Source organism: Esox lucius, chromosome 8 (assembly GCF_011004845.1).
Source record: "Esox lucius isolate fEsoLuc1 chromosome 8, fEsoLuc1.pri, whole genome shotgun sequence".
Lineage (NCBI taxonomy): Eukaryota > Metazoa > Chordata > Actinopteri > Esociformes > Esocidae > Esox > Esox lucius.
In genome coordinates this window covers 16,838,777-16,857,942 of record NC_047576.1, presented here as the reverse complement: position 1 = coordinate 16,857,942, position 19,166 = coordinate 16,838,777, and the positions used below count along the sequence as shown (strand labels likewise).

Genomic DNA, 19,166 nt, shown 5'->3' with positions numbered 1-19,166 from the left:
ACACTGCCAAATACTGTGGTAGACGTTTTGGTTCAGGGTGCCACTCACTCTGTCCAAGTCGCCAACTATGGACCCTGCAAAAGAGCCTCAGACCATCATGCTTCCACCTCCATGTTTGACCATTGGTGTCACACAATGAGGCACCATACTTTTACTCAACGGCATACAAAATCCATGCTTGATGAACCGAAGATTTTGATTCATCTCTCCATAGGACCTTCTTCTAGTCTTCATTAGTCCAGTGGCGGTGTTTCATTGCTCAGACAAGCCTTCTTATTTTGCAATTTTAGCAATGGCTTTCTTACTGCCCCTCGAGGTCTCCTGAGGTATCTGGCACCAAGACATTAGCAGCAGATCCTTCAAGTCCTGTAAATTGTGAGGTGGAGTCGCTGTGGATCTGACATGTTGGTCCAGCACATGCCCAAATGGATTGAGATCTGGGCAATTTGGAGGCCAGGGTAACAACTTGAACACTTCAACATGCTTTTTAAACCATTCTCAAACAATGTGTGAAATGTGGCATGGCATCACATGATTGCCCGAACCCACGGTTTATCCGGCAGATCATTGCCCAGAACATCACACTCCTCCCAGTGGCTTGTAATTTCCCCACAATGCATCCTGGTGCCATCACTTCCCCAGGTTAACGGTGTCCACATGATACACGGTCGTCCACATGATGTAAAAGAAAACGGGACTCATCGGACCAGACGACCTTCTTCCACTGCACCAAGGTCGAGTTCCGACACTCACATGCCCATTGTAGGCACTTTCGACACTGGACATCATGGGGTCATCATGCGCACTCTGACCTGCCCCATAAGCAGCAGTGTGTGATGCACAGTGTGTTGTGACACATTCATCCCGTAACCATCATTAACATTTGCTGTGATTTGCTGTGACTGTTTTGACCAGTCTGGATAGCCTCCGTTGCCCTCGCGCATCCATGAGCCTTGGGTGCATAACACCCTGTCGCCGGTTCGTGGTTTGTCCCTCCTTGGACCACTGTCAGTAGGTACTCACATCTGCTGACCGGGAGCACCCCGTAAGCCTTAACATTTCAGAGATGCTCTGACCCAATCATCTGTACATAAAAAATTGGCCCTTGTCAAAGTCACATAGGTCTTTACTCCTGCCCATTTCTAATGCTTTCAAAATGGTGACTACAAGAACTGAAAAGAAAGAGACAAATAATGCACTAGGTACTTCACCTTCAGATGTAATTCATAATTGATCATACAAAAGTAATGTGTCATCAATCTACATACAATATCCCCTAGTGACAAAGAAAAAAAACATTTTAGAAATCTGAGCCAATTTACTGAAAATAAAAAACTGAAATGTCTTATGTATATAATTATTCAGACCCTTTGCCATGACTTTCTAAATTGGGATCAAATGCATCCTGTGTCCTTTGATCATCGTTGAACTTGAGTCCAACTGTGGCAAATTCAACTAATTGGACATGGTTTAGGAAGGCACACATCTGTCTATATAAGGTTCCAGATTTCATAGTGCATGTCAGAGCAGAGCAGAAACTGATGCGTAGATCAGGGGAAGGTTATAAAAAAACTATCGCAAAAGAAGTTTCCAGGAGCACAGTGGGCTTCATTTTGAAATGGAAGAAGCTTCGAACCCCAAAGACTGTTCCTACAGCTGGTTGTGTGGCCTAACTAAGTAACCGAGCAAGAAAGTTATTGGTCAGGGATGTGACCAGTCTAGTCTAACAACGCTTCAGAGATTCTCTGCAGACATGGAAGAACCTGCCAGAAGGACAACGATCTCTGACGCACTCCATCAATCAGGATTTTATTGTACAGTGACTAGACAGAAGCCACTTCTGAGGAAAAGGCTTATGACCTACCACCTGGAGTTTGCAAAATAGCACTTAGTTGACTCTGAGAGCATGATGGAAAATCATTCATGTCTGATGAGACCAAAATCAAACACTGTAAAAAATAGGTCCTATCAAGTGTGTTTATCTTGTCATCACATCTAAATCTAACCATTCTTAAAATAAGGATTTTTTTTCTAAACAAGCTAAATTTGTATTAGATAATATCGCTTGATATTAGAAAATATGCTTTGAATACGAAGTAACTTGTCATGTTCCATTGACAGATTATTGAATTGTTTAATTCAGTCTAATATCTCCTCAAATATAGTTATATTTTCTCATTTTTATGAAGATATGTTTTAATCCTGAATGCCAAGCACAAAGTCTAGCGAAAAACAAGGTATCGCTCATCACCTGGCTGAAACCATCCATACGATGGAGCATGGTAGTGGGAACATCAAACTATGAGGCAGGGATTGGGGGAGTAGTCATGTTTGAGGGAATTATGAAAGGACCAAAAATACATGGAGGTCCTTGAAGAAGGACCCAGAACACACAATACCTCAGACTGGGGGATGATTCACCAACAACCAAAAGCACGCAGCCAAGACAACACTGGAGTGGCTTCAGGACAAGTCCTTGAATGGCTCAAAAAAGCCTGGACATGAACCCCCTTGAACATCTGTGGGGAGACCTGAAGGTCAAAATTCACCCACACTGTCTGTCCAATGTGACAGAGCTTGAGAGGATCAGTAAGAAAGAATGGGAGAAACTGCCCAAATCCAAGTATGCAAAGCTGGTAAATGCATACCCAAGAAGACTCAAAGCTTTGATCGCTGCCAAAGGTGGTTCTGCAAAGTACTGAATAAATGGTTCTTTGCTAAATAAATTCTTAAGTCCATTATATATTTCAGTTTTTTGTCTTCAATAAGTTAGCACCAATGTATTGAAAAAAAGTGTTATCCTTTGTCATTATGGGATATTATGTGTCAATTAATGGCAAAAAATTAAGGATTAAATCTATTACAAATTCAGTCTATAACACAACAAAATGTGGTGATTGTAAAAGGGTCTGAATACTTTCTGAAGCCAGTCTAAGTAGCTCTACGCTTTGCTTAGCAAACCGGCCTTGATTTGTTTTTGTCTTTTTTTTAATCAATGGTGGTATAATGATTTTGAGGGTTAGACCCGTAATGGTTGTACCATAGGAGTACAGGAGATTCAACACCCAGCAGCATGCTTGCACATTAGATACCCCTCTTCCAAGGCCCCATGGTTTGTTTTATAACTGATGTTGGCAATCAATTAGTCCACAGTGAATTATCCCTTGCTAGTAAACCAGCTTAACATTTTAACAGGTCCTCCATTCTTTTGCTGCCTTGCCCACTTTGTGTCTTGTTAATGTCCTCTCTCTTAGCTTGTTCTTTGTCTCTTTCTTACCACCTTTAAACCTTTTTGCTCATGAAGTTTGTTGACTTTGTTACTCACCAGGTCAACAGAACCTTCAACCAAACATATTAAATAAATTGTGGGCATTGAACCCCTTATTACAGTCTTGTTCTAAAAGCATGCATACTGTCTGTTGATAACTACTGCACATTAACAATAGCTAAAAACTGAGAGAAAATATTCAAGGGAACATGAACAATGTACTTCAAAAGTATTTGGAGAGTGACACCATTTTATGTATTTTTTCCAGCACTTCAGATTTGAAATGATAAAAGACTACATTGCTACTCCCCTGACCCCACCTGATTGTCCCTGTCCTTGTCCACCTGGTCATTTGGGTGACTTGGATTATGTTTTATGAGCTCTTGACACAGCCCACATAAATGTATTAATTATTACAATTTGTCCTCTTAAAATGTTCAACCCGGGACACCCCTCAGAGCTTGGTTCCTCTCTGAAATCTGGGACCTCATATAGACATTGAAGACATGATGATGTAGTATCTCAACCACTTGTTTTCTCCACAGAGACATCTTCTGGCTTTTAGGTACATTGTAGGCCTGTTTAGGTTAACTAGTGTTTTGGCAGTCCAGCCTCTTTAGTTTGTCTGGTGTAGTCTTCTCCCCAGATGGTAGTTGCTGACATTTCCATGCCTACCTCTTGGGGAATGTTCCAGTTTTTTTTTTACAGTGAGCATCCACTCTAGAGGTCTTCCTTGGTCTTACAGGTCATTTGTCATTGCTGAGCTCACTAATGATGCAGGCCCAGCTCCAGGATGACACCCCTGAGGGGGCATTTTAAATCCATGGGGAGACCACTAGTATAGCTTTAGAGCTCTTGTAAAGCAAGGTAAGTTGCTCCTGTTGTTCAAATGTACCAAAATGTATCTGAAATGTAGCCAAACACATCAACAACCATTGTTTAAATGTTTATAGGCTAATAACAAGATTTGTTCCTGACTACAATGACCAGAAATGTGACCACAACTGAGCAACTGCGGATGTAAAATGGCCTTTATGAAATAATCTTGATTTGTCTGTAATCTTATTCACAAGAAAGCTTGCTATGTTGAGAGAAGCTGTTTACTTGCATTGTCTAACCAATTAGTCGAAACTCAACGGTATCCTACATTAGTTAATATCCAAACCAACAACTAGCATAACAGAATCACTACACTATATTCAACACGTTAAATTAGAAAGAGATGACTGTAGATGGCTCGCTAATATCTATACAGTATAATGTAAACAATGACTCAAATCACTCCATGCCTGGTTAATTTCCTTAGAAAACAAATAAACAGTTAAATATATGTAGCTAACCACTACACCATTTGAACTACGGTTTGTCAATCGAAAACAAGAGCGCCAACGGTGCCCTCGGAGCCGCACTTGGTGCCGAGACAGGTGGAGGCTCTGCTCCCGGAGCAGGACGTAGCGCCAGCACAGGTGGAGGCTCTGCCCCCGGAGCAGGACCTAGCGCCGGCACAGGTGGAGGCTCAGCCCCCGGATCAGGACCTAGCGCCAGCACAGGTGGAAGCTCCACCCCCGGAGCAGGACGTGACGTAGGGACAGGTGGAGGCTCCACCCTCGGAGCAGGACGTGGCACTGGGACAAGTGGAGGCTCTGCCCGGGAGCAGGACGTTGCTCCGGGTCAGGTGGTGGCTCCACCCCCAGAGCAGGACATGGCGCCAAGGCAGGAGGGAGGAAGCTCTGCCACTGAATCAGGACGGGGTGCCGGAGCGAGTCCAGAGAGCAGGAGACGCAGTGGGAGTCGGAGACGCCGTGGAAACCTGGAGGCGCAGAGGGAGCAGGAGGTGCAGAGGGAGCGAAGGCGTTCAGGGATCAGGAGGCGCGAGGGGAGATGGAGGTGTCAGGGGAGCAGGCGGAGGCTCCGCCCCTGAGGCAGGATGGGGCGCCTGAGCCGAGGGAGGCTCTGCCCCAGAGGCAGGAGTGAGCAGAGAGAGGTGGTGGCGACAGGAGGGGCTCTTCAGCCCACCATTCAAAGGGAGGCTCAGGGCGGGCGACCGGCACTGGGGGTTCCGGATAGGGAAACGTCACAGGCTGGGGACCGGTTCAGGAGCCCTGATGCGTGGTGTCAGCGTAGGTGGAGCTCACCAGTGCATATTTATTTTCTCAGAATGTACCGAAATGTTGATTTGGCCACTCCTAATGTTCCTGCTATCTCTCTGATTTTTTTGCAGCCTAAGGATGGCCTGTTTCACTTGCATTGAGAACACCTTTGACCGCATGTTGTGGGTTCACAGCAACAGCTTCCAAATTGAAATGCCACACCCTGAATCATCTCCAGAGCTTTTAACTGCTTAATTGATGAAGAAATAACGATGCAATAGCCCACACCTGTCCACAAAACAGCTTATGAGTAAATTGTCCAATTACTTATGGTCCCTTGAAAAAGAGCGTGCTACATAATAAAGAGCTTTAATCCCTAAACCCTTTCTCCAATTTGGAGAAATACACTCAAAGCTTTGAGTGAATACACTCAAAGCTGAGAGTCCATATTCATATGCACTTTAAGTCCATATTAATTATTTAACTGTAACTTGAATAACAGCCAAAATAACAAAACTTGTGTCAGTGTCCAATTTTTTTCCAGACCTAACTGTACTATTATGTAGCAATTAGACAAAGAAAGCTATGACATTAAAGAATACTACTGTACTGTATTTTGACTTTGTCCATTAAAAAAATCTGCCAAACAACTTCAAATTTATCTGAGGGTAAGCTAATGAATTAATAATTCTGGCACGGCACCCAAGCAATGATAGCCTTGGGGTTGTAGTTTTCCATTTAAAAGAGTTGTTGCCTTCTAGTTGCTGTGTTGAACCTCATGAGAACTTTCTGACTACATTTTCCTTCCTGGCTAAACGTATTTGTTAGGTCTCTCTCAAATGGTAGCTTGACAAGTTGGGCTTTTCATGAATGTAACATAAACTGAGTCTGGAGGATCTTTCACACACTGCCATTGGCCTAAAAGCCTCAACAGCAGCCAGCATTGTTGACAAAGGCTGCCATATCTTTGAAGAACAGTGAGTGGTCAATTTGTTGGTGCTTGCTGTGGTTGAGATTTCACTTAGAATATCCAAGCTACACCTGTGCATCCATGTGTTCTGTTTTGGTTGGATGTAGCATTTTGGATTAAATTAAGCTAGATAGTCGTCAAAAGAAAATGTAATACCACCCCCATGAAAGTTGGTATTTAACCTGAATTCCAACTACATTCCTTGATAAAACTGAATTTTACAAATCACACAAAAATATTTACGTTTAAACCATCCGTGCAATTAAAATAAACAGAAGGGCAATTTCTTTTTGCAGAAAATGTACTAAAAACCTAACCATCATATAAAATGACTAACATTTCAATCAACAAAATTATTTTACAAAAATCATTTGAGAGTAATTGGGGAGGATCCAGCCTCCCATTAAGACAATAAATCTGATCTAGTTTCTTAACCATATGGATGTTTAGTAACATGGTAAAAACCAAATATTTAATCTCAGATTTATTTTTGTCATGGGGTGCACGGTTTGTGTCAAAATATTCTGGAGCTATTAATTGTCCGCATTAATCTGACCAGAGTCTGTGTTCCCACTGAAAAGAAGCAGCCCCATAGTATGATGCTGCGACAACCAGGCATGACAGTAGGTACTATGTACTTTGGGTGATATGCAGTATCACCATACTAAATCACATATCTTTTTGCAATTAAGGACAGAAATGTTGTACTTTGGTCTCATCAGACCATAACACATTTACCCATATGGTTCTGGGAGATCATTTTTGCTAAATATATATGGGCTTGGATGTTCTCATTTGTGAGAAATTGCATTACAATAAATACATATAACAAGAAAAAATTTTAATATTACGATTCAGTGTCAAAAATGCTATTGATATCTTGTGAGATGGATAGAAATGTCATGAAACTACACAACAGTCTAACAAAGCAAGTTTCTTCAGGTTTGCAAGAGAGCAAACAGAAATTACTGACTTGTTTTAAAAACACATAACATTGTTTCAAAACCCTTTAATGATGAAAAACATTTTGAGGACCCTGACGTCGCCCAGTATGGCGTAGCCGGGGCCTCACCTCGGAGCCAGGCCCGAGGTTGGGGCTTGTATGGGAGCACCTGGTGGCCGGGCCTTTCCCCAGGGTGTCCGGCCGGGCTCAGCCCGAAGGAGCGACCTGGGGAAAGGCCCGGCCAAGAAATGTTAGATGTAAAATGGTATGAAATTAATTCTTAATCAAACCATGCGAGTGCAGACGTTTGATATGTTTCAATCTATACAATTCCAGGGGTAAAGAAAATAGTGATTCATGTGCTAGCATATACGTAAACTGTTAAGTTCAGTTAGAATTGTAATGTAATATTTACTACATGGTCTTACGTATAACTAATAATGAAGAAGAGTGTTGTCTGTAACTAAGCAGTGCATCCTCACAGTCTCAGATTTCCAGATTCTCCTCTGTGCAGATGATGACGCTATGTCATCACAGTGGTGAATAACCATTAAGGCTGATGAGTCGGGGGGACGTTTTTTTTATTCCTGATTCTTGCCAGAGGGGTCTCCAAAAACCACAAAATGTACACAGTGTAGCTTAGTGGTTTTAATTTCCTTGACATTAATGGAAGCTTAATTGCTGCTAGTTATATTTTTTACAAATAATTTATTTTTAACAGTATAGGATATACTACTTTTTTGTTAGTGTTAATATGTTTTTCTAATGAGACCATATTATTTGTTCTGCAAAATTTCTAAATAATAGTAATATTGAAAGAAAAGGTATTATTTGGTACAACATTAATAACTGAATGTTTTCCTGAACTGTATCATCCCAGTATTATTGCTTTGTTACTAATTGTAGCTTAGCACACAGATAATGCTTCATATTGAGCCAGGGAGAGTGGATTCATTGAGCAGGGCAGGAAAAGACATGCAGCATCATACAGTCTGTGCTAAAAAAGGCTCTAGCACGCCACTGCCTGGCCAAAGCATAGTTTTTCACACACATTTTGAGGCGCCTATTCACATTCACTTACAAACACCCTCTGCAGTTTGCATCTGTCATTTAGAAGTGTGGTTTATGCTTTTCTATTCAAAAGATGCAAATATAATCACCAACAATCACCCTCTGGGAATGAATTATCTACACAATGCAAGGCCATTTCTGCCTCTCTCACTTTGTGAATAGATGGCATTGTGTGAACAAAAGTTATATGTCATTTTGTGTTGTAAACACATGTATCCTAGTTTTCCTTAATAATTTGAATAGTTCTAAATTTATGTTTTCGCAGTAAATTGAAAACTTTGAAATTATCTGAACATATAATACTGTACATATACAAAGAATGCATGTACAATTACTTCACACTCAATGTGACGCAATTATATTACCACTTCATTTGTAGTTCCCCCAACTGTCTTTGTGTTCGATCAGAAAGTGTGTGAGTATTCATCACAGGAATCCAGTTAAGTTGCCTATTGAAGTATTTATTGATCAATTAGCCCTTTGAGACCCTATGTTCACACACTGCAAAGGACTCCTCGGTCTCTGAGTGGATTGGGTGAAGTGCGGAATATATACCGCCATTACAAGAGTTATAGCCCCTACACAGGGAAAAAAGAGTTCTCCAATCACCATTACAGGTATAATGTATGTATTGGTCTGGATTTCATCACTTTATTGCAGGGGTTTTCAAATCTCTCCTCTGGGACCCCCAGACATTTCAAAATTTGGCTGTAGCTCAGATCTAGCCTGCCGGATTCACCTATTCTGGGGCTTGGTGGTGATTGACAAGTTGAACCAGATGTGCTAGCTCTGGACTAGATCCAATCCTTCCCAGAGGAGGGGTTTGCGAACTAATTCTTTAGTGAATGCCATCATGATCAAATGTTTTTTTTTTGGTTGTCTAGACTGGGTAGCACGCTATGACATCCTGTGCATGGCATTGTATCACTAGCATTGTCAGATGATAAAAGCCTGGTTAGCTAATGGTTGCAGGCAGTGCTGCTGCTCTATGGTACCGTAATTCAGAGGAGTGGATGGTGCATGGAGAGTGGTCCACAGCTTATCTAGCTGCATACCAAACTGTATTGGACCCAAGATCATGTAAGCACAGATATATGAACATGTCTAATCTTTTCGCTAGCTCGTCGTTATCATAGCTGACAAAGCAGACAAAATCATGTTGATTCTTCTTGTGGGGAGGAGGAAAACACTGGGAAGAATGACCAAATCCCTTCTTTCTCTGCAATTAGTTGTAGTTTTCCTTCAGGATTTTGGGTTTTATCAGCAATTGGATGGTCTCTGCTGCCCTGGATGATGAACTAAACATGAGCAGAGGTATATTTAGTAGTCTTTTCTCCTGCAAATGGCAGACTCTTCCTTTGACATTTATGATAGCGGACAGCTTAAGATAACCAGGAGCATTATTTCATAGCGGGAGTTTTTTTTTTTAAAGGATAATAGTCATTCTTTTGGGTCATTCAAAGACTCTGAAGTATGTTGGATATTTCCTCCCAGATTCTTGCTTCCATTTGATTATTGTTCATGTTATGTTGGTGCTACATAGTCCTTCCTAACAAGTCACCTGGTATGAACATGATGCCAAAGGTCAATTTGAGAGATCATATTTGAACATTCTCATTCTGTTTGTACTAAAAAAATCTGTTCATTCGTTTGGAAATCCCTTTGTTTTTCATTAGTCTGATATTTTTCTCATGCTTCATCCCTCAGGAGAGTGTGGGGAGAGGAAATTGTTCCTTCTCAGACCAGCACTGATTTCTTGAATAATGAAAAATCACAGGTGTTCAGTAATAATGGATGTGTTTATTCTTTTATGTGTAGATTTTGTTGTTGTTTTCAAGGTTTTTCTGAGGGGAATTTTTGGGACTGACCTCCTTGACAAACTAATGTTAATCAACCTTTGCTAGCTTCATTTTATATCAGTGAGGGTGTACATGCAAAATCAGTGTTTTCAAAACCGACACATTTTCCATAGAGCAATCAAGCCCTGGACTATCTTGAAAATTCATGATTGTTATCTCCCTTTTGTGCTTTTGAAATGTTTATAAACACATATTTATTCCAAACTACTGCCTTATCTTTCCACTGTGCATCCATGGGACCTGTTACACTAAGCCACAGCAAAACCAAAATATTTTTATTTATGACGAAAACCTCATAAAAAACATATTTAATCATTAAACTACACCTCAACTTTTTCTGACTCTAAAACATTTATTTGAAACAGTTCCCCACAGCTTATTTTTAAAGTGCTCTCTGTCAAAGCCTCTGGAGCTCCATTTACAAACAGCTGCAGAGACTTCTCAGCCTTTGCTACCATAGAATACTGCCAGAGCTATCTGAAAATCTGTCTGGCTGTCTGTCTGTCTCAGTTCTCTCTCTGCATTTGGAATGAGTGTTGTTATACTTTTGTATAACCCCCCCCCCCCCCCCTCCCTCTGCATTTTCTTTTACCTTTCAGAGGCAGCTGCTGAGCTGTATTCGAGGTGGAAACTGCCCAGGACCAAATCTTAGCTCTTTGCAGATCCCTGGGGATGTGAGCTTTTTTGCCAACCAGCTTTCTGTCCCATCTATGGAGTTTGCATTTGAACAAACCAAAGAGGTACTGAGTCTTATGCACAAACACACATTTATTGATAATACACTATGATATGGTTGCAGTCGTAATATCAAATCAAAACAAATGTTTTCTGTCAATGCATCGTAAACAGATAGAGAAATAGACAGTAAAAAATGTAAGAATGGACAGTGAAAATATATGCAAAGGAATGTATGCAATAGTTAACAAGTAACATTAATGAATGTCAATATCTTGGCTGTATACAGGGAGTACCAACTCAGTGGGTCAGGATACAAGATTTTGAGGAATATGTGCATACAGGTGGGGTTATGGTGATTATGTAACATGACAGTTAATGAACAATAGCTGCAGTGTTCAGTATGTGTTATCTGTAGAAGTGTGTCTGTAAATGACCGTGTGTGTTGACCATGAATGTCTGTGAATGACCCTGTGTGTGAATCCAGTTTTTGTCCATAAAGTTCTTAAGGATTGTGTGCATGAAGTACTAAAAAGTTAGTTCAAAGATGGGACCATGCAAAAGGGACCAAGCCGTTGAGTATTTTGCAGACATGTTTAACATGTCTTATGGCTTGGGGTTAGAATCTGTACAGGGTCCTGTCAGTTATAAACGTGATGCGCTGGTAGCGCCTGCATGGATACAGTTAGATCTGGAAATACTTGGACACTGACACAATTTTTAGAATTTTGGCTCTCTACACCACCACAATGGATTTTAAATAAAACAACCGAGATGCAATTGAAGTGCAGATTTTCAGGTTTTACTCAACTATAGGGTTCAACTATAATATTGTATGAAACTTTTAGAAATTGCAACCATTTTCATATGCAGTCCCCTTATTTCAGGGGCTCAAATGTTATTGGACAAATTAACACAATCATAAATAAAATGTTCATTTTTAATACTTTGTCGAGAATCCTTTGCAGGCAATGACTGCTTGAAGTCTGGAACACATACACATCACCAAATGCTGGGTTTCCTCCTTTGTGATGCTTTGCTAGGCCTTCACTGCTGCTGTCTTCAGTTGTTTGTTCATGGGTCTTTCTGCCTTAAGTTCTGTCTTCAGCAAGAGAAATGCATGCTCGATCGGTTTAAGATCAGGTGATTGAATCAGCCATTGCAGAATATTCCACTTCTTTGTCTTAAAAAACTCCTGGGTTGCTTTCGCATTATGTTTTGGGTCAGTGTCCATCTGTAAAGGCGCCATCCAGTCAACTTTGCTGAATTTGGCTGAATCTGATCAAACAGTATATCCCTATTCACTTCAGAATTGATCTGGCTGCTTCTGTCACATCATCAATAAACATTAGTGATCCAGTGCCACTGGAAGCCATGCATGCCCATGCCATCACTGCCACCACCGTGTTTTACAGATGATGTGGTATGCTTCAGATCATGAGCCGTTCCAAGCCTTCTCCATACTTTTTTCTTCCCATCGTTTTGGTACAGGTTGATCTTCATTTCATCTGTTCAAAGAATGCTGTTCCAGAAGTGGGCCGGCTTTTTTAGATGTTTTTAGGCAAAATCAGGCCTTTCTATTCTTGAGGCTAATGAAGGGTTTACACCTTGTGGTGAACCCTCTGTATTTGCTTTCGTGACGTCTTCTCTTTATGGTAGATTTGAATAATGATATGCCTACCTCCTGGAGAGTGTTCTTCACTTGGCAGGATGTTGCAAAAGGGTTTTTCATTACCATGGAAAGGAACCTACGATCATCCACCACTGTTGTCTTCCGTGGACATTCAGGCCTTATTGTGTTGCAGAGCTCACCAGCACATTCTTTTATTCTCAGAATGTACCAAACTTTTGATTTGGCCACTCCTAATGTTCCTGCTGTCTCTCTGATGGATTTTTTTTGCAGCCTAAGGATAGCCTTTCACTTGCATTGAGAACAACTTTGACCGCATGTTGTGGGTTCACAGCAACAGCTTCCAAATGTGAATGCTACACCTGGAATCAACTCCAGACCTTTTACCTGCTTAATTGATGAAGAAATACAAAGGAATAGCCCACAAATGTCCATAAAACAGTTTTTAAGTCAATTGTCCAATTACATCTGGTTACAGGGGAAAGATTTTGATCCATTGGATAGCGCTTGATTGGAGGCATGGCATGGTGTTGCAAAATGGAGTGATAGCCTTCCTTGTTCAAGATCCCCTTTACCCTGTACTCTTCCACTTTACCACCACCGAAGCACCCAATTGGCGTTAAGCAGTCTTTCAGGATCTTTTCATTCGGTGTGTGTCTCATGAATGTTTATTGTGATCCGAACACCTCAAACTTAGATTTGTCTGTCCATAACACTTTTTCACAGGGGGCTACATATTAAAGTGCTGTAATTCCTAAACCTTTCTTCCAGTTTGGATGTGAATACCCTCAAATTAAAGCTGCATGACTGCACTTTAAGCCCATATTCACTATTTAACTGTAACTTGAATATATTTTGGTAAAAACAGAAAAAATAACCAAACTTTCAATGTCCAATTTCTGGACCTAACTGTAAATGATAATAGATGATTACATTGTCATTCAGAATGAAAGCTTGTCCACTTGTTGGTTGACTCATTTTTTTAAAGTTCAGTGTCTATTACTTCAGTATATACATATAGGACACCAAGTTTAGAGGTGCTAAAATTGAGGGCATACAACTAAGATATCTGTAAGATATCCTGTGGGCAAACATGTAGATGCTAGATACGCTGGTGCTAATGCGTTTGGAAAGGAGCAGATGTTTCTATACCAGAATAACTGGGCCTGTGACAAGAACATGGTCCAGTGCAAATTTTTTACTCCCGTTTAACATCTGTTGCCTTGCCTCATGCAGTTTCCCCAAGTAAACACACGCATTACACAGTATTTAAGTCTGTTGATTTTGCCTCCCAGTTTATAGTGCCTCCAAAAGTTTACAGTGTGATCTGTCTCCAAAGGTTTCCTCCAACATTTTTGGATCTCTTGTTCTTTTCGGGAGGATTCATTTTGCCTGTTTTTCTAAGGATGTCATATAAGGCAGTGTCTATTTCTGGAATTGATACTGACACGGTCAGAACAGGTAGTCTGTTTTTAGCTTCTTCAGAAATATGGTGTGGTGTAGGGTAAAATAAATAAATATATGTATGTATGTATATATATATATATATATATATATATATATATATATATATGACAGATATGTGATATATATACTGTACATTGCAGTCTCCTGGTAGACTCCCTAGATATATATATATATAATCTTTTGAATCCTTTAGAAACGATTGCAGTACAGAAGGACTGCTGTGTTGAAGATTTAGTTCTTATATAGAGCAGTGGCTTTGTGTAGATCAAACCAGGGTCTCACGCACCGATAAACCCACAACGTTAGCTAAGGATTGACGATTAATTTGTGATTGTTTGCCACCATAGCTAAAATAAGGTGAAGGCAAGAGCTAGTGTGGAATCTGTTGTGTGAGAAATCGACCACCACTAACAATTACAGGTTGAAGGATTCAGGCCGGCCATGAAAATTACAGGTTGAAGGATTCAGGCCAGCCATGAAGTTCACCTTTTTTGCTGAGGGCGTGTAACTAATTGAGACTGATTGGCCAGTGTTGAGATAAGCTGAAATTGACTCACTAACCTTCCAACCAATGAATGATACATTCTACAAAGAGGCAGATGGATATACCTGTGTCTGCTGTTAAAATGCAGTATTGTTTTCCTGTATAAAGCCTGTAGTATTGCAAAATGCCCTATTGCATGGGAGAAACATGCCTCCATTTCATGTAATGTGTATAGCAATGTAACATACTGTTTTCACACCTTTTGTCCTGTGGTCATCGTTATTCAACATGTACTATTGTCTCTTGCAATGTCATGGAAATAATGCCATGCAGGGGAGTTGGAATTTTCTGGCCAAGGTGGGAAAAGCACCATTCAAGGTTGACTGTGGGAAATAAGCAAATTGTACCACAAATAGCATAAATATTTTACTTAAACTATGGTGCATTAAATTGAAAGACTGTTACTACTCATTTGTACCTGTCCCTAATCTATTGATTAATATATTGATTGATCATTGCAGAGTTATTTCAACCTTATAATGTTATAAACTGTTCCACATTTTATTGTAGAAAGCACCGGCGATGAAATTATTGCTCTCGTTTTCGATTTACATAGCGTAGTTCAAATGGCCTAGTGGTTAGCTTTTCAACTGTCTATTAGCTAGCCATCTAACTTCTTTCTAATTTAACGTGTTGAATGTAGTGTGGCGATCCTGTTAGACCTGTTGTTGGTTTGGATGTTAACTAATGTAGGGAACCGTGGAGTTTAGACTAATTGGTTTGACAGGTCCAAGTAAACAGACACCACATCTCTACACACGTATCACCTGCACCCATAACCACTGTTTAAATGGCGTAGAGGTTAAAGACACAGTCTGTCACATAGTAAACTGTGGATCGAATCCAGCTCAAACAACAACATTCATCCCTTCTAATGATGGGCCGGTAGAACTAGGCTTGCCTGGTTCCTTATCTTGTTATATATTGATCTGTGCCAAAAACACCTAATTAAATCCTCTTTATATTAGAGCCACAGTATACTGTATGAGATATTTTAATATTTGCCCTTCATAAAAGTAAGGTTGACTTTATTTGCTAAATTGACACTACCGTTCAAAAGTTTGGGGTCACTTTGAAATGTCCTTGTTTTCCATGAAAACATATATGGTTCTTAAGTACCATATGATTACGTACCACAAAATTTGATGTTAATTTAATTTGCTTTTCTTAAAAAATAAACATTTCTAAATGACCCCAAATTTTGAATGGTAGTGTAGATTCACTGGACAACATTCTTGCAAAACAATTTACTTTCATCTCATGTCTTCCAACCCATCTAGGTTAAAAACCTTCTAAGCACAATGTTCAAAGAGCTGCAGTTGATAATGTACATGTCTGATTCTGAACAATGGACATTTCTACCTGGGGCAAATTACATTATTTGGAATAATTGCTATTAAGAATGAGGTAACGTATGATTATAAGGTTTTCAGAATATGAGTATAGGACATAACATGAAATACTATATTTATGTCCCAATACAATATTGGATACTAGCACTACCAGTTCTGCTGCAGCCATGACCCTTTGACCTGACGTTAATGAGTGAAACAGTTATTGTGAATCTCTCAGTGGACTATTAAGGCTTAGAAAAACCAACAGAGGCTGTGTTGTGAAAATATAATGCCCAGGCCGTTGTTGAGTAAAAGTTACTTGTGAAAACTAAGATAACCACTGACCTTTCCCAACCCCATCACCTATTATTGGCTAGCCTCACACCTGGAATTCTTCTACGCTATACCATTTAAAATATGAAAAAATATATATTGCCCTGGAAAAGTTTACAAATTCTCTCATGTTACTAAACTACAAATCGTATATAAAACTTGTCAGTTGGAGATTTTATTTTAAAACACTTTATTTTAAAAAACGTATTTTAAAAATCAATTATTGTAAGATGACATTGGTATTATGTTGGGGAATATGAGTAAGAAAACGAAAAATGACAATTAGGTTAGAGGCACCTTTTGATGCAGCAGCAGCTAAAGCGTACACCAGCTTTGCACACATTTTCAGACTGATTTTTAGCCTATTCATCTAGACAGATTTGCCCAGTTTGGAGTTGGTTGGTTGATGCTTGTTGCCCCCAATTTTCAAGTATTACCACAGATTCTCAATGGGATTGAGATCTGGAGTTTGGCTGGGCCTGGACATATACCCGTTTGTTCTTGAGCCACTAAAATATTGCTTTGGTCTTGTGCTTGGGAACACTGTCCTGCAGAAAGTACATATTTCCTACCAAACTTTAGCAGTATTCCCCTGCATTGAGCCCCATCCATTCTTTATTGAAGAATCCCCCATCCATTCTTTTATATTACATATAAAAACTGGAACAGGGTTGGCCAGCCCTGCCATGGACAATGGACTGACAATTGAATTGTTGAATTTTAACTGTAGTTTAACCAATCGTTTTTTTTCCTTTTGAAGATGAAAAGGGATAGTTTATGTTTTGGTGAATGCATTTTCCCCTGCCAGACGTTTTGTATATTCGCTGCAATCTTTTGCTCACTGAGGGTAGACAATAATATTTCATGTTCGTCTGGCTCCGCCCCTGATGCCATGTATCTCAGTGCAGCAAGTTTCATTTTTATATGACAGCCTGAAGCCATCAGACCTTGCCATTATGACGCCTGCAACAAGACCTGTCTTGCCTTCAGTTCACACCAACCATTGATGAGTGGTGGTGAAATCATTTGCATCTACGGCTCCCAAATTTGGTAGATGCAGGCCTCTGGTGCTTTACATGTTAATGATGCAGTCTGAACAGCGCTCACCTGAAATAACTTCCCCAACTTTATAAAGGGGAAGATCCTATCTTGTTAAATGTCTGCTACTGGCGGAACTGATTTAAGTCAGCTATGCTTTGAAGGTCTTGAAATCACTGAATACTATGGTCTGTACTGTGTAGATTTGGACAAAATAATTTCCCTTAAAGTTATCTGCTTATTATTTGTGACTCGTTTTAACCAGTTCATAGATGTTAGGGTTTGAAACATATTATTCATGCTCACTGTAATACATGTTCTCCCATACCATTTTCTCCTGTGTCACAGTGCGTTAAGAGTGCTGAGTAAGGAGAGAAGTTAATAAACAAGCACAGGGCCAAACTTTTCCCCCTGTTAGGTAGTGCAGCTGAGCATACTACACAGCAATGAAACTTCCTCCATACTCGTTTATGCATCCATCGCTTCCCCCTAATATGCCTGGCTAAGCATCAGCCTAGCGACACCGGTATGCCCTAAACTGTGAAAGTAACCTTTTCCTGGCATTCAAGACATCGTCCCGAATTAGAGCGTGGGGCTGTGAGACTGTTGGGAAAATGGATCCTGTAGCCAGAGACTACGGTGTGGGGCCAGGCTCCTTGCAAATGCACTTCTGTGCAGCTAGCAGCTTGAGGATGCGTCTGAGTCAAAGCCACCTTATTTGAAATGACACGCTAGCTTAAAGGATCTCCTTTGCCATAATTTTGTTTGTGTTACTAGAGTGTATTTGTGTGTGTGTGTGTGTGTGTGTGTCTGTGCGTGTATTTATGTACACAGTTTGTTGTCAAAGGCAGAAAAGAAAATAGTCAGTAAATTACACTGACACCAAAACGGGTTCAAACACGGAAGAATGCGTCAAAGACAGAACCAACAAACGCAATTTGCAAACTGTTATCATGTTGAAAGACAGCTTGAAAAATACCAACACAACCTATTTTTAAGCAAGATCGCCAACTATAAAGACTAACTTGCATCTGGTCTAAGTGGATGTGACGGGTCAGGGAGAGTACCCAGACTCCTCTCTGTTGCTGCTTCAGAGGCTCTCACACCAGATGGCTCCAATAGACTGACCGACTGGGTCTCAGTCCCCCCGCTCCGGAGGTCACTATCGATCACTGTCCAGAGGTGTGGTATGCCAAAACCTGTCAACCCATTTTCACTCTCAGAGCCCTGAGAAGGGGCAGCAGTGCTGATACCAAGTAATGATATTGCTGATACAACGCAATGATACCGAGTAATGTGATTTTCAGGCTAGCTAGTGAAATGTCTGCTAGAAATGTCAAACAAGGGCACACCGATAATGTGGTTTGGTTTCCACTTGTGTGGACTACGACCCCTCGAACACTGAAAATCAAACAGTGTCCTGTCATCTTACTGTTGCCTTGGCTCTCTCAAGCAGCCCCATGACACATCCCCATTAGAATGACACATGCAGGCCCCTCTCTCCTCGCCCCCGGATGTCGCCTGTCTCCTCGAGTTCAGGTTGCAGGCTGCGGCAGCTTTGCAGCAGTGTCCAGGTTCCTGTCCTGTGGTGCTTCACCAGTGTACGCAGAGTTAATCTAATTAGCAGTGTGAAGTGGATGCAGCTGAAGGGAGGGGAATGGGTGGGGGCTGATCAGATGGCTCAGCCTCGGCTCTGGCCCGGCCCATCCACTGCTCTGCCTCATTGGAGTGTCAAGTAACCGGGCTTGGCTTGGCCACTGCAAGTCCCACCATCTGTCTCTATAACTTGGAGGTGACCCTCTTACAGAACACACTCTTCTGGTGTGAAACACACTTTGGTTGACTTCAATGGAAAGTCATGCTGTATACCTGTTTTGTTTTTTTCATTGACCACTTACATAGCAAAACCAGCATTATGTTCTGGCTGTTTGTATTAAATTTAAC

The 19,166-nt window shown here is 40.7% G+C and overlaps 1 protein-coding gene across 2 annotated transcripts in view; it reads left to right on the top strand.

Moving 5' to 3' along the window:
- Positions 1-19,166, top strand: part of LOC105025892 (inactive N-acetylated-alpha-linked acidic dipeptidase-like protein 2) — a 311,906-nt gene that overhangs the window by 240,660 nt on the left and 52,080 nt on the right. For both annotated transcript variants that reach the window (XM_013134897.3, XM_020048731.2), the window contains exon 10: positions 10,801-10,941. In XM_013134897.3, coding sequence (XP_012990351.2) covers positions 10,801-10,941 — 141 coding nt within the window. The remainder of the gene's footprint in view (positions 1-10,800; positions 10,942-19,166) is intronic.